The 16,364-nt window shown below is 42.4% G+C and overlaps 1 protein-coding gene across 3 annotated transcripts in view; it reads left to right on the forward strand.

Moving 5' to 3' along the window:
* LOC128483561 (LON peptidase N-terminal domain and RING finger protein 2-like) overlaps positions 1-15,990 on the forward strand; it is a 224,433-nt gene extending 208,443 nt beyond the window's left edge. Inside the window, exons 1-3 of one of the 3 annotated variants that reach the window (XM_053459784.1) lie at positions 8,829-9,156; positions 14,937-14,998; positions 15,803-15,990. In XM_053459784.1, coding sequence (XP_053315759.1) covers positions 9,026-9,156; positions 14,937-14,998; positions 15,803-15,846 — 237 coding nt within the window. In that variant the 5' untranslated portion in view covers positions 8,829-9,025 and the 3' untranslated portion in view covers positions 15,847-15,990. Of the gene's footprint in view, positions 1-8,828; positions 9,157-14,936; positions 14,999-15,802 lie in introns of those variants that run through there. The other 2 variants (XM_053459783.1, XR_008351084.1) reach the window with 2 other exon arrangements.
* The last annotated feature ends 374 nt before the right edge of the window (positions 15,991-16,364 follow it).

The raw sequence follows: 16,364 nt of genomic DNA on the forward strand, positions 1-16,364 counted from the left end.
ACTGCCCCGCATCCGATGCTTTTCTCGTGGTGCGCAGGCTCGAGATAACCTTCATCAAGTATGCGCACATAGGTCCAAACATCGGGCAAAGACAGGACCTCTGGGCGGCTACCGCCGTATTGGAGCACTAAGATACAACATGGAACTAATCTTTCCTCCTGTTTATCCTCACTCCTAATCTACGGGACATTGTGCCAAATAAATAAATAAATAAACAAACAATTAAAGTGCATTGAGTGCTTAATTCAAAACTTGTTAAAGTGCATAATTCTCTTTACCTAAATTATTCATGTGACAACTTTTTCTTTTAGTTGTTATTATAAATTCATGTTCATATATAAATCAATGTGCATAATAATGTTCATACCAGTGACGATAAATCATATGCATATAAAATAATAAATACATTATAATAAAAATTATTAAATTAGTGAAATTATTAAAAAGAAAAAGAAAACATTTATGAAATAATGAAATATTATCCAAAGAAAGGATATCCAAAGGATAATGCAGGCATCGATTAATGACAGACTCAAGTTTGCTATCAACTCCATGGTACTGAAGTAATACTGGAGCGGAACGAGCATCTGGAATTAATGTCACAAGCAAACGTTAGCGTAGTGCAGACATAAATGGGAGCGCACGCGTGTGAGAGAGTCAAAGGCGCGCCGGGTGAGATCGGCGGAAATGAACATCCATGCGTTAATAGACTAAAGGTATTTCAAGATGAGAACTAATTGGCCAATATTTAGATAATTAAGCGCTACGCTGTTCTTTCCAAGCAATCGCATGCAGAATTTAGAGGCGTTGAAGACATAGTGTGGCCCCACCGCTACTCCAGTATTATAGCGCCATCATATTCAGCAGTGCTGTACAACGAGTGAATGACTGACCTAGGTAGACGCCCATGCATTGTACAGCACTATTTTAGTCTCTATTAATAAATGAAGGCATCTAGAGGAATTATTTGGGAAGTACGTACCTGGACAAGAAGCCTATCTTTGTCATCGCATCACACAGACTTTATACCATTGCACATGCAATAAAGTGAAGCATGCTGCAAACGTATAGCGCATGTACAAAAAGCAAAGCGAATACCATGTAAAGCAAGTGACAAGATCACAACTGAAAGCATTCAATCAGAGTTGCGCTTATTGAAACCATTATTGTTTCAGTAAGAACGTCTTCAAACTCTTATAAAAGAATAACAATGTTTCCATCTTTGTTCACAAGGCCGCTTCATAAATAGCAATTAGAGAATAATCTTGCTCTTGCTGGCTTCATGTTAACAAGCCTTCTACGTATCCGATCTCATTTAACGCGAAACGGAACCACGATACCAGTAAGGAGAGGGCCACTGCACCTACATAGTGCGACTGCGGCAACCACCTCCGTCCCTGTACAGAAGGGTGAAAAGCCAACAACATAATGATAATAATGATAACAATAATATTATAAAATACGGTCCAGCGGCCACTAAAGGTCGGACGTGGTGAGTGTAGGGGATACTATCCAACCCACTGACCAATCGTGGTTCCGTTTCGCGTTAAATGAGATTGGATACGTAGAAGGCTTGTTAACATGAAGCCACGAACAAGAAGGCAGCATCTTATAAATCCCAGGCAGACCGACACGTCTGCAAACTGTCCTTCTTAGACCAGCCGTGGACTTGCCGTATGGTACACCCGCCATTGTTTGGTGGTCAGTGGGTTGGATAGTATCCCCTACACTCACCACGTCCGACCTTTAGTGGCCGCTGGACTTAAACCACCTTTTTGTCACCGGTCTGGCCCAGACAAATTCTTCTCTCAAACCATATACTGCAATGTGTAAATATGTGACATGATCAAAGGATCTCCTCAACCGAGCCATAAACCCCACTGCTTGGAAACAAGCAGATACACAGGGCAAGGCCAGAAAATCAGGACTACCCCACAAAAAAGGACACTTGGGTGGTAGGTCTCTGGGGTATTATTTTATGGTTGAATGTAAATAATAATGGCAAAGACTTTTTGAGGATTTTTTTCCCCCAAGGTCCCCATAAGCATACCTGGGAACTCTGCGGGTCAACATCGAAAGAGAAGACGGCAAAAAACGGAACAAATAACCCAGTGGATTTTTGGTCATTTTCATTTATTATCTCATGGTTTGGGGAAAGGGTACATGGAGGGGGAATCACAGGAGAATGACAGGGAACTTGGGGGTTCAGCATCTCCCAGGTCTTCTTGGGAACGTTATTCGATGCCACAGACGCAAACGCAGAAGAACCTGGCCTTGAATCTTTTTGGCTTGAAGAGCCTTCTAAAAAATCGGGCTGCTTTCCCCCCTCTTGGCATTTTGGCGGAGAGAGTCTCTGAGCGGGAGCTCATTTCAACGCCGATCTCGGAGGCGGCTATCCTGTGCACATCGTTCTCGTGTTGGTGGTAACGGAGCTGTGAACTAATCTCCGACAGTGTGTCCATGTGCACGTCTTCATACGGCCGGTAAGTAATCACATAAGGAGGCTCCATGTCTCCACTGGGAAGATCTGCACCCATTTCTAGACTTATTTCGGATACCGTCCTCATGTGTACGTCATTCACCTCGCAGCCGGGATCGTAAGGAGGCTCGTTCTCTTCCACGCCGTAGAAGATGATGTTTTTATAGTACAGATTTCTGAAACAATCCTCCTTTAAGATATCCATCTCTATATTCTCTGAATGAAGTCAATAGCACACTACAAAAGGCAGTAGGTAGCAACGGACTGCTCCGTTCCTGATCTACACTGCTGAGTGCGCTTCACCATCTCTGATGTCATAGAGCAGTAGAACCGGCAACAATCATCCATACCAACACAACGTATCCAACGCAAACAAAACAAAAACCAGCAGACAAAATTATATCAGAAACACGATAATCTATTAAATGATTACATACACAACCTATACCCGGGTTTTCACTATATACATACACATATCTATCTACAGACAGAACCCGGGTATAGGATGTGCAGTAAACTGTATAATTAAACAGATTAGCCTTCATCTTATGTAGCATAATCACACATTCTACAGAACGGCTGGCTGGCCGCACATGGAAGGAACTAACAGTCAGTTGACTCAATGCCAGTTTCTAAATACGATCACCAACGGATGAAGAATAAACGGATACTTTAAACCAGATAAATGAAGGCAAATGTGATAAGAGAAACGGAATAGGAGATGGAAATAACTGACAACGCAACCAGCACGGGAAGTGATATCACGTTAGAAGAATTAAATGAGGATTATGTGGAAAAGCTATATTTCTGAAATACCCATACGAGGACGTCCATATGATGTCGTTATCAGAAATATGTCTCGAAATGGCTAGCCATGCTGATAATTGTCCAACTCATGACAGTGCGCCTCCTCCACAGCTTAGCTTCCTCCTACATGAGGATGTGCACACGATAACCCTTTCAGAAATTAGCATGGAACGGGGATCGTCTCCCCGCTAAAATGCCAACATGGCGAACAACAGCCAACTTCTTCAGCAGACGTTTCAAGTCGGGGAAGTGTACGGCCAAATTCTTCTGCATTTGTGTCTGTGGCATTGAATCAAAATTCCAAATAGACCTGCAAGAGGCTGAACCCCCAAGTTCCCTGGATTCTCCCAGCGTCCCCCCTCCTTTTATCCTCTCCCCAAATCAAAACCATTTCATAATACATGAAAATGGCCCAAAATCTAGCTGGTTATTTGTTGCATTTTTCACACTCTTACTATTTGATGATTACAGACCTACAATGGTTCCCGTTAAAATATATTTTTATTCTCTTTATTTTCCTTCTGTTCCCCAAATCGTGTTGTGTAGTGTATTTTCCACGGTTTGCTATGTAATAGCCCTCTTGAATGCATTAGACAAATATTACACAATGAAATCATTATTTCCCGGAAGGGTATGAGCGTTCCACAGTACCAGCAATGGCGCTTCTAAGGCTGCATTTAGAGATCAGACTGGATCCCCCACAAGGGGCATCTACGCAGGGCAGAGCCTGAACATCGGGGCTGCCCTAACTTCACACTTGGGAGGTCCTTTTCTGGCCGTGTGTAAGAAAATAATTATTGGCTTCTGGTAGAAACACATTTTTTTTCCAAATGTTCCCATAAGAGTTACCACCTCGGCACCCGAAAACTATAAATCTGAATCCATAAGAACGCTACATGCAGCAGGTGCCTCCCGGCAGTATGTAGAATCCCCACACTGCGCTCAAAGCATGAAACATACGTGTAACAGGTCTCTAATGACCAAGGTAATTAGAAGAAGAGTAAGCAGGTCCTTGAAACATGGTTTAGGTGGCCTCCATAGGGGATTTATACCAATATATAATAATATATAGTGATCACAAAGAACCACGTTCATTCGTCAACCCATTAATGACAATTGACGATCCTGGCACATCACCCGAAAAAGAAGGGTTAACGACAATTCACCTGCCAGGACCGTCATGACTTTAAAACAGGATTGTCCAACTAGGTACCATGACACCTGTTGGTTTAAATGAGCAATTGTCCTTTTCCGCATTTTTATAATATCTTTCCATTGGTGATTTTAACTTTTGTTTTTATTCCTTTGTTGTAGTTTACATACCTATGCGCCATATTGGCTTTACAAATCGGTGGATACCCCCACCAGAAATCACCAAGGATCTACATATAAAAAAAAGAATAATATGGAAAATCAACGATGACAGAAGCCAAAAATAATATTTACATATTATATACATGCAATATACATACACTATTTAGATAATTAAGCACCATGCTGTTCTTTCCAAGCAATCGCATGAAGAATTTGGAGGCATTGAAGACATAGTGTGGCCCCACCGCTACTCTAGTATTATAGCGCCATCATATTCAGCAGTGCTGTACAACGAGTGAATGACTGACCTAGGTAGACGCCCATGCACTGTACAGCACTACTTTAGTCACTATTACCGTATTTGCTTGATTATAAGACTGGGTTTTTTCCAGAGCAAATGCTCTGAAAAATACCCCTCGTCTTCTAATCAGACCTCATTCTGCTGGGGCCGTGCTGCTTACCGGGCTTTGATCGCGAGCAGCGTCTCTGCTATTAGCAGCAGGAGAACAGGAAGCTAGCACAGTCTTCACATAATCTAACGCCCCCTCCTTCCTCTAGGGGCGGGGCCAGAGAAGTTGCTAGCACAGCCGGGCCCCTGCAGAAGTCTGCGAGTGGGAGATCTGCAGTTCAGGTAAGGGGGTGCGGGTGTGTGTGTGGGGGGGGGTTGAGCGTGTGTGTGTATGTGTGGTTAATGGAATGAATGAGTATTTAAATGTTTGTGAATGAGTGTGTGTGTGTGTGTGATAGCATGGATGTGTAAGGGGGGTGGTGGTGGTAGCATGGCATAGGGAGGCTGTAATCACACTTCTAACATCCCCAGGTTCCAGCATGTACTGGCTGCCTTGGCTTGATAGGTGTGTGATTGCTGTTAGCAGTATATATACATATATATATATATATATATATCTCCAGAAATGCCTTTTAACCCCCTATATGCCAGAGTGGCATATAGGGGTATAAGGCATATCATGGGACAGAGGGGCATATAGGGGGTTAAAAGGCATATCATGGGGCACAGTGGCATATAGGAGGGTATAAGACATATCTGATATGCCTTTTAACCCCCTATATGCCCCTCTGCCCCATGATATGCCTTTTAACCCCCTATATGCCAGAGTGGCATATAGGGGTATAAGGCATATCATGGGGCAGAGGGGCATATAGGGGGTTAAAAGGCATATCATGGGGCACAGTGGCATATAGGAGGGTATAAGACATTTCTGGAGGCAGAGTGGCATATAGAGGGTTAAAAGGCACATCATGGGGCAGAGTGGCAAATAGGAGAGTATAAGGCATTTCTGGGGGCAGAGTGGCAAGCCTGGGGGCAGATGTGCATAACTGGGGGGGGCAGGTTGGCAAATAAAAGGAAATAAAAAATATATTTTTCTCAATCATAGCTTTTATTAAATATAAAAATTAGTTTACATGAATTAATATTTACTAGTAAAACTTTTTTCCTATAGGGTAGTCTTATATTCAGGCTTTTTGTTTTTTTCCTAAATTAATATTTTGATTTTGGGGGGTAATAAATGAAGGCATCTAGAGGCAGTGGCGTCGCTACAGGGGGGCAAGGGGGGGCAATTGCCCCCCCCTAGGTTATTCCTTGCCCCCCCTGTTGCCCCCCCGCCGAATTTGTAACCACCCAGGACATTCCTTGACTGCTAACGACGGCGTGGTGCCGTCGCTAGCAGTCCCAGTCAGGTGCTAACGACGGCACCATGCCGTCACTAGCACTATCTTACCTTCATGGAGGTCTGTGGACCTCCATCACCACCTACCCCGGCGATCTGACCCTCACACTGAAGGGCATCACCGGGGCCACCCGATCTGCCCGGTGACGTCTCGCGCAATGACGCGATGACGTCACCGCGCAACTTTATTAACAACTGACAATTGTCAGTTAAAGAGGTATGGGGGCATGCTGCTTAAATGCCTGTATCTCAGGCATCTAAGCAGCTACATACCCCCAACATATACCGTTGGAAAGGTAATCGACTCACCTTTCCAACGGTATATAGATTGTAAAAAAAGAATAAAAAATATTAAGTTAAAAAAAATAAAAATGTAAAAAAAATGATTTGGGGGGTCTCTAAAGGCAGATAAAAAAAGATCAAAATTGCCTAGAGACCCCCAAAATAAATTATTTAAACATAAAGTAGTTTAACTTTCAAAAAAAAAAAAGTTTAAGTATTCTAGCTAAATGATCACTGTGATAGCCAATGTTACCACAGCGATCATATAGCTTTAAAAAGTCACATTTTCTTTTTAAAAATGGCCGATACTAATTTTTAATCCTATGATCCCTTTGATCATGGGGTTAAATTTAGCCAACGGTAGAGGGAGGCAATTTTTGAAATCCTGATGAACTGCAAATATTATTAAAATCAGCCATTTAGCCTGTGCGGTACGTGAGTAACCATATCATCCCTGGAGCGCCTTGCATTTTTACTACAAAACTTATTTTTGCTGTAAAAGTGATTTTTTTTTCTCCCTTTACCATCATTTCTTTGGGATTGTAAGGGGAAAGAATGGTGTGTGCTTCTGTGAGTAAATGTATGGAAAGAATGGCGTGTGCTTCTGTGAGTGAATGGAGATATGAAAGGCGTGTGAATGGTCAGTAATTAGGGTTGAAGCCTTGACATGGCATTACTGCTCACGTTAGAAGTTAAATTATGGCACAAAAAGTACATATTTGCAAAAACTACACCCCTTGGCGCATCAAATGAGGGGCTGCATGTGTTTCTAGTACAAACCTGGAGTGCGCAAGACACAAATGAACATGTCATTATGGTTAGAAAAAACATATTTTCAAGCCAAAGCAACATATTCCATCATTATTTGTGCACTCAACTTTTGTCCTAGAAATACATGTAGCCCCTCATTTGAAGCTCCAAGGGGTGTAGTTTCTTAAAATGGATGAATTGTCTGAATGAGGGAGAGCATGAGTTAATATGTGGATGATTTGTCTGAATGAGGGAGAGCATGAGTTAATGTGATTGTGTGTATCATAGATGTATAATTGTGGAAGGGCAAAGATGGCACTAGCAGGATGTTTGAGCCTTGGGGACCAAGATGGCACAGACAGGGTGTATATGGGACAAAGATGGCAAATCGTATGTGTGTTATCTGGGTGCTGGCCAGGTTCTATGTGGGCAGTGTGGTTGGGGTGTGCAACCTGTGATCTATCCCTGTAATTTAGGGGGTTTTAAATATACCTTTAATGCCGTGTTTTTATGTGAATTCCAATTGATCTATACCTGCAAAGCTGGGTTTCTGTGTTATTCTGTAGATCCATATCTGCTATGCTATGTTTCCATACATTATTTATGTATACCTGCAAATACAGGGTTTGTATGTCTTGTTCAGTTGATTAATACCTGCAATGCTGTTTCCATGTATTGATTTGATCTATACCTGCAATGCTACATTTCATATATTATTATTGTATACCTGCAAATACAGGATTTGTATGTCTGGTTCTGTTTATTTGATATATACCTTCAGTGCTGAGATCACAAGTGTATTTCAATTGATCTATACATGCAAAGCTGGGTTTGTGTGTTAATGTGTTAATCTATACCTGCTATCGGCAGCAGGGTCTAATATTTATATATATATTTATATATATATCGGCAGCAGGGACTAATATTAGGCCCTGAAATCATTTAGTGGAAAAGTTAAGGTATTGTGTTGTTTAAAGGATTTCAAGGATTAGTCGTACTAAATGGTGGCTTCAGGCTTCCCATGTTGAATGATCAAGTATTGTATTGTCCAATAACAAAAGTATCATTCCATAGCACATTACTTTTGGCAATATATATATATATATATATATATATATATATGTGTGTGTGTGTGTGTGTGTGTTTTCAGTGGTATGATTTAATGGTGGAAATTATTAATGCCCCCCCAGTTTGACTGTGGTATCTTGTGTGCCCCCCTTATATATTGTTTCTAGAGTCGCCACTGTTCCCTACACACATGTAAACAGCCTGCGCCTGCGCCTGCCCCCCTCCTCATCGCAGCCCTTATGAAACCAACAACATGGGCTGTTTCACAACAAGGGAGGGCAGCCCAGAGACAGCCAATGGGAGGCCACCCCTGCCAGTCACGTGAGCACACACTTTATGTAATGTTGCCGCACATGTTATGTCAGGGGCTCTTTGTGCTTCTTCTTCCCACTTTGTCTCCGCCGGAGTCCGGATCCGCTGCGTGCCAAGCGGGGTGGAGAGTTACCCTCCTGTGACCCATGGATGTCTTTAACTGCCCCTCCTGCCAGCAGGCCCTCTGGGACCCTGTAACTGTAAGATGCGGCCACTCTTTCTGCAAAAGGTGCTTGCGGGGGCCAGCAGTGGACAGGTGCCACGTTTGCAAGCAGAAGCTGAAGCCCAGGGGTGCCCAGGAGCTGAAATGTAACACCCTTTTATGCAACTTGCTGGAGAAGTGCCTGCAGAGCGAAACCAGACTGAACAGGGTGAGAAGCGACCTGCGCGATCTGCTCTCACTCCAGGACCACGAAGAGGCAGCAAAAGTGGCCTCCAGAGGAGTTGCGATGGGTGAGTTTCTGTAGGAGGTCCCATGGGGGGCATTTAAATGTCTATATGTGATCCTCATGATGATATAAGAGTAGATCATATATCACATTATATATGATCATTGCTATTATATACCGGGATTAACTCATCCATAGCCAGCGCATATTGAGTTTCTGTAAAATTGTGGACAGTGATCATTATCAATGCGTTTCTGTTCTGTATTTTAATGGCCTGTTGTATGATTATTATTATTATTTATTGTTGTATATAGCGCCATCATACATTAAGGACATTACGCTGGTGGCAGCGTGTTAGGTGCCTGCCGCCGTCGCACTGTTACGTGTCTATGTAGGATGCCATCCTGAGAATGGAACGTAAAAACCTTTTTTGTTACTTAAAATATTTGTACTGGTGGTTGATCTGTGCCCTCCTACCATTAGACTGGGCTTAGAGGGTCTTTCAGGTGTTGAAATGTCTGCCCAGAGCCCAGCAATGCATTAAAGTGCAGAACCTTCTTAGATGGAGAGGGGGAATGACGGAAGTAGAGGCGCATGTCCAAGACTGGACTCATCTCTGATAGCCTCAGGTCAGTTGAACCATCAGACGTGACATCAGTGCCAGTTAGGCATACCTTGGAGAGCTTCTTTAGTCAGCTGACTGCAACTATTTAGGTATTAACCCTTTAATAGCACGTCAAGAAGATTCTTTGGAGTGATTTGCCAAATTGTAAGACTTGTCATTTTTTTTAAAGATGCGCTTAACTGAGTCACCTGCATTCAAGCAGGGATATCATCCATAACATACTGGTATCAAAAGCACCAAGTAGGGGTCTTATGTATGATCACAGCAGTGTAGAATAGGACAGAGTCAGTTCCAGACCGTGTGATCTGGAGATTTTACTCCTTCATCCGGAGACGCTGATATTTGGGCAACAAACCACGGACTCCGGGTCAAACCTTAAGAGTTCCCAGCTAGGCTCTTACAAGAATTATGGGGCTCATTCATTCTTTGGTGCAAAATTGGACGTTTGGGTGAGAGAGGGAACGTTCCTTGTCTCTCACCCTGCTCTGCGGACGCTGACATATTTAGATTGACGAATGTTTGCCATGTTAGGTTTTTTTATGTTCTGTCCAATAGCAGATTATCTAAAATCATAGCTACCTGTGGAGTAGGAGGAACGTAAACCAGTTCTGGGTGGATCGGGGAGCACCTGTGAACGCTGTGTGTCTGCTTATGACAGCTTGACAAAGGCCCTGTTTGGCCGAAACGTTGCTTTTGTTTGTTTTCGCTTAATAAAGTGTCCTAGAGACTGGAAGCTGTTTGGAGTGCTGGGATTCCTTTTCTTTGTTTGAATGCTTATGACACGGTTTGAGTAATAAGCAGCATTTAACGATAAGTAATTAGCGAGATCATTAACCTGAGTGCTGTTGGTAGCTACTGAATACTTCAAAGCAGTCTGGTGACACTTTCCCGAACATCCAAGAGGGAGTCACTGGGTTCTGTCTATGAGACACATATAGTGCTACATGTAGTATGGGCGATCAGACCTACTTCCACATTTCTGGGTGACAGATGGTGCCCTTCTGTGGCACCTGGACCAAGAGCCGGAGCTAGGCCCTTTTGCACCCGAGGCAACAATGGAAAATTGCACCCCCCAGCTATTTTTTTTTTACAGAGGTTGTTTTATTTACACTGCCCTTACACACACCTGTCCATAAACACATAAACACACAAACACACATACATGTTGCCTTTACACACACCTGTTCATTATCACGCATATACGCATACACTGCCCTTATACACAACTGCCCATAAACACACATATATGCATACACTGCCCTTACACACGACTGCCCATAAACACACACATACACTGCCCTTACACGCGACTGCCCTCACACACACACACACCTGCCCATTAATATGCATATACACATACACCAGCTTACAAACATACAAATACCTACACTGCCCTTACACACGCACACACACCAGCTTACAAACACACACCTGCCCTTTAACACGTGTATACACATACACTGCCCTCACACTCCCCTACATTTACACACACACATATACACACACACCAGCTTACAAACACAGAAATACCTACACTGCCCATACACACACACGCTACCCATACACACACACACACTGCCCACACACACATTGCCCACACACACTGCTCATACACACACACACATATTGCCCATACACATACACCAGCTTACAAACACACACACAGCACTTACACACACACCAGCTTACAAACACACACATATACACAGCCCTCACACACACACACCAGCTTACAAACACACATCTATACACAGCCCTTTCTCCCATCTATTACTTTTCTCATCTTCCATCATCTTCTATCTTCCATCCTGTGGTGGGAGCTCGAGGTCTGTCACTCCAGGCCTCTGCTTGACATCATATCCCGGAGCTCTGCATCATTTGCCGTCGCATAGTGGTTAGGGAGAACGGAAGACGAGGTCTGAATAGGGAGCGTGAGGTCTGTCAAATGTTGGGCCGGTTTGAGGGGGATTGTGATATCCCCAACCAGCCCTGCTCATCGGGCACCTCCACCCCAGACCAGTGCTGATGGTGCCTGGGTGCGCACTGCCCACGGGGGCGCCTGATGAGCAGGGCTGGATGGGGAGAGCACAATCGTGCAGTCCCCTGAAGACCGGCACAGGGGAGGGGGCCTTTCCGGTCGCCCTCTCCCATATAGAAATGCTACTGTCCGTGATCTCCCCAAGCAGACCTGCAGCTTCTGATCGGGCAGCTGTGCGCCCCCTCGCAGGTGCGCCCAAGGCGAGTGCCTCACTCGCCTCACCCTTGCTACAGCCCTGCCTGGACCAGGAGAATGCCAGCTGTCACTCCAGAAAATATGGTGTCCTCCAATGAAGGTAGGTCCCAATGTAATGTAAGAAAATACCCGCAATGTATAAGTAGGTCGGACCCCCACCCACTAGGGGCCACAAAAAAGACCCTTCATGCCTGGTCATACACAGAAGAACTCTACATTGGCATTGAGAACCGTAGCCATAATGGACTACATACATTGGGAATTAAACAATTCTATTGCCATAGCAACAATTAATAATAATTTATCATTCAAGAATTATTTCAAAACTGTATGTATATTTAGTTACAAAAGTATATTGAGTAGAGTACGTTGAATATCGACACATGTAACATTCAATGTAATTATGTTGTAGGCGCAACATATTAAACACTGGCTAAATTTTCCTCCATTTAGCTGCTTGAAGATCTCGGTTTTCCGGGGGGCGTATTATATGACTGCACTTATTGTACCTCCCCTTTTATTATACTGTAAAGCGTAACATAGATGCACAAACACGTAGTAAAAAATAAATATGCGTACATATACATTGTACTGTGAAAAAGCATTTCCACTCTTTCCCATTTTTTCTGGCTTTTGCACATTTGTCACATTGAAATGTTTCAGATCATCAAACTAATTTTAATATTAAATAAAGACAACTCCAGTAAAACACAAAATGCAGTTTTCAAATGAAGATTTTATGTATGGGAGGGAAATAAGCTATCCTACTCAACCTGGCACTATGTGAAAAAGTAATTGCCCCCTTACTTATTGAATCAATTAATTAACCAAATTTAAATGATAATTGGGTTTAATTTCACTAGACACCCCCAGACATGATTACTCCCAGCCCTGCTGAATCTAAATATCAATTAAATAGAAAGTTTTTTGCAAAGTGATGTAGGCTTAAAGATCTCAGAAAGCAGCACATGATGCCACGATCTGAAGAAACTCAAGAGCAAAGAAGAAACAAAGTCATTGACATCTATCAGTCTGGAAATCATCCAAAGCAATTTCTAAGGCTCTGGGACTCCAGCAAAGCACTGTGAGAGCCATTATCTACAAATGGAGAAAACGAACAAAAAGAACACAAACTCTTGTCTGACATTTGCCAAAATACATCTTGATGATCCTCAAGACTTTTGGGATAATATTCTGTGGACTGATGAGTCTAAAGTGGAATTTTTTTGAAAGACATGCTTCCTGGTAAATCTTAACACAGCATTCCATAACATCATACCAACAGTCTAACACGGTGGTGGTGGTAGTGTGGTGGCCTGGGACTGCTTTGCTGTTTCAGGACCTGGGCGACTTCCCATAATTGATGACGCCATGAATTTTGCGCTCTACCAGAAAATCCTGAAGGAGAATGTCCAGTCATCAGTTTGTGACCTAAAGCACAAGCGCAGTTGGTTATGCAGCAGGACCATGATCCGAAGCACATAAGCAAGTCCACCTCTTAATGGCTCGAAATAAACAAAATGAAGGTTCGGTGCTACCAAGTCAAAGTCCTGACTTAAATCCGTAGGTAATGCTCGAAAACCTTCCAATGTGGCTGAATTAAGACAACTCTGCCAAGAAGAGTCACCAATATTAATAATAATATTGCTATTTATTGCAAATGTTTGATTGCACTTTTTGCGCAAAGGATGGCAACCAGTAATGGCATTATTTTTTCACATGAGTAAAAAAGGTTTTGATGAACTCTTTACCTTCAATAAATAAAATAATGATTTAAAAGCTGCATTTTGTGTTTATAAATTGTTTTATATTAACATGTAAATATGACAAGAAAGGAGAAATTGAAGAAATTAGGTAAATACCGTATTTTCTCTAGTTTTTTCAGAGTAAATGGTCTGAAAAATATCCCTCGTCTTATATTCGTTATAATCAAACCTCAAATAGAGATCTGATTACAAGACTAAGATCCATATTCCCCGCAGCGCTGCAGGGGACTTGAATCCTTCTCTCTGGCAGCCAGTGGCTTCTATGACAGAGCGCAGGCATCACATGACCTTCCAGTGCTCCACCAAAGAAGCCGTGGCACTTTTTATTAACAGAGCAATTCTCTCTTCTGCATGTGCTCTGGCAGCTCTTATAACATGCTCTTTCTGCCTAATCTTATAGATCTGTCTGTCTTCCTAACTTTGCTTTTCTTTGTATTTACTAAATGCTTCTTGTTTTTTACTATTCTGGCCACTTCTGCGGGGTATCACAGTGTTTTCTTTAAATTTTGCTCTTACTGACCAGCCTAATAAAACTTTGTTACCTTCAATAATTGAACTTTTAAATAATCTCATTCCTCCTGTACTCCATTAAATGGCACCAAGTAACTTTTTTACACATTCTCTCATTTTAGAAAATTCAGCAAGGGTGTGGGGTCATTAGGGTGACCAAATTTGCCTTGTTTTCCAGGACACATATAATTTTTACATATTGCTGACCAAACCTGCAGTATGGGGCATCATTTTATCTGTGCTGGGGGCAAAAACACAAAAGGGGGGTCAACGACAAAGAATTGTGGGAAAAAAACATTGTTTTTATTGTTGTAGCTTAGCCCATCCAGATGTGTGACAGAGCCTGTCCAGGTGTGTGTGTGTGTTTGGGTGTTAGTTTGGCAGAGCCTTTCCTGTGTTTGGGTGTCGATGTGGAAGAGGCTGTCCTGGTGTGTGTGTCAGTGCGGCAGAGCCTGTCCTGGTGTGTGTGTGTTTGCGTGTCAATGTCCTGGTGTGTGTGTTTGGGTGTTGGTGTGGCAGAGCCTGTCCTGGTGTGTTTGTCGGTGTGGCAGAAAATGTCCTGGTGTGTGTGTTTTTGGGTGTCAATGTGGCAGAGCCCATCCTGATGTTTGGTTGTTGATGTGGCAGAGCCTGTCCTGGTGTGTGTGTTTGGTCATCTGTTTCCTGGCACTGTAGAAATAAATTGAACTATTTAATTTTTACCATTTCAGAGATAAAGCACCCTCCTTTGTAGATCACTTCAAAGGACAAACCTTTCCAGGCCCAAAAATCAGTGAGAGGAGAAGTAAAGTTATTGTGTTATTTACTCTATTTCAATCTGCATATTTTATTAAAATTGATTAGTGACTTCAGGCACCCTGTGTATGATGACTTTTTTAGTGTACTGATGTACTCCCAATCCCATCACATTAGATTATATCCTATATTATCTGCCTAGCACTGATGTCATCTTATCCAGTACACATGGATGCTGAGGAGTTAAGCTTCTTTTGATTTTATTTCTATAAAAAGGCCCACCAAAATCCTCAGCACCAGGCCCATGATGATCTTAATCCAGCCCTGCCAATAACTAATACATAAAGATTTTTGTATATTGTATATTTTTCATTTTTTAGAGTCAATTACCAGCCCCTGGCAAGTATGTCTTAATGGGAAATAAGATTAAAGCGATTAAAGGGAAATGCTCTGAAAAATACCCCTTGTTTTATAATCCAACCTCAAATAAGAGTAAGATCCAGATCCCTGCAGCGCTACAGGGGACCTGGATCCTTGTCTCTGTCAGCTGGTGGACGTCTGTGCAATGTGCCGGGACTCCTATGACGGAGCGGCAACGTGACATAATATTTGGGTCAACATAGAAGTAAAGTCATGCAGTAAGAAAAAAAATGATATAGCTGTATTATTCCAAAAGAAAATGGAGCCTTTAGTCAGTTGATACACTTTATTACTCTGAAATAGAAATACATATAAAGTAACAAAAGCTTTTAAGACCTCACTTGTCACTTATTTTGTGTGATTTATATTTATATGAATTTCTGATGTTAAGTATTTCTTTTTCTTTCTAAATATCTTACAGGGAGGAAAGAAGAAAAAAGACAAGCATTAGAAGAACAAAAGTGATACAATGTTGCTGGAACATGCATTTAACAAACCTCCATTATACTTATTAATGCGCTTCTGCATGTGTGTTTGTAAATGGTCTGCAATGTATATACTGATCTTTACTTAAAGGTCATGGGTTTTCAGAATAAAACCTTAAACAAACTTGTTGAAGTATTCCAATATCTTATGAAATATACTGAGTACCTGTATATAGACTCTATACAATCGTCTACAGCCTAGGGCTGAATATTGAGCAGACTGAGGGATCTATCAGGAAATAACACGGGGGCTCAATATAGAAAACAGAGGGGGGGGGGTATTAAAGAAACATTTACATAAATAAAGGCGTTTCACAATGTATCAGAGGGAAGTTCGTGAAATTAAGGACCTGAAACCACAACTCTCCTGACAAGCCTTCTGTTGGTGAATAACTACAAACAGCAGACTAAAGTAGAGGACTGCATTGGGATGCGGGTTCTGCGGGACCCACCAAAAAACTCGGGTGGTCTTTCGGGCGCTGCGGGCGGTCAGACACT

Source organism: Spea bombifrons, chromosome 3, assembly GCF_027358695.1.
Source record: "Spea bombifrons isolate aSpeBom1 chromosome 3, aSpeBom1.2.pri, whole genome shotgun sequence".
NCBI lineage: Eukaryota > Metazoa > Chordata > Amphibia > Anura > Pelobatidae > Spea > Spea bombifrons.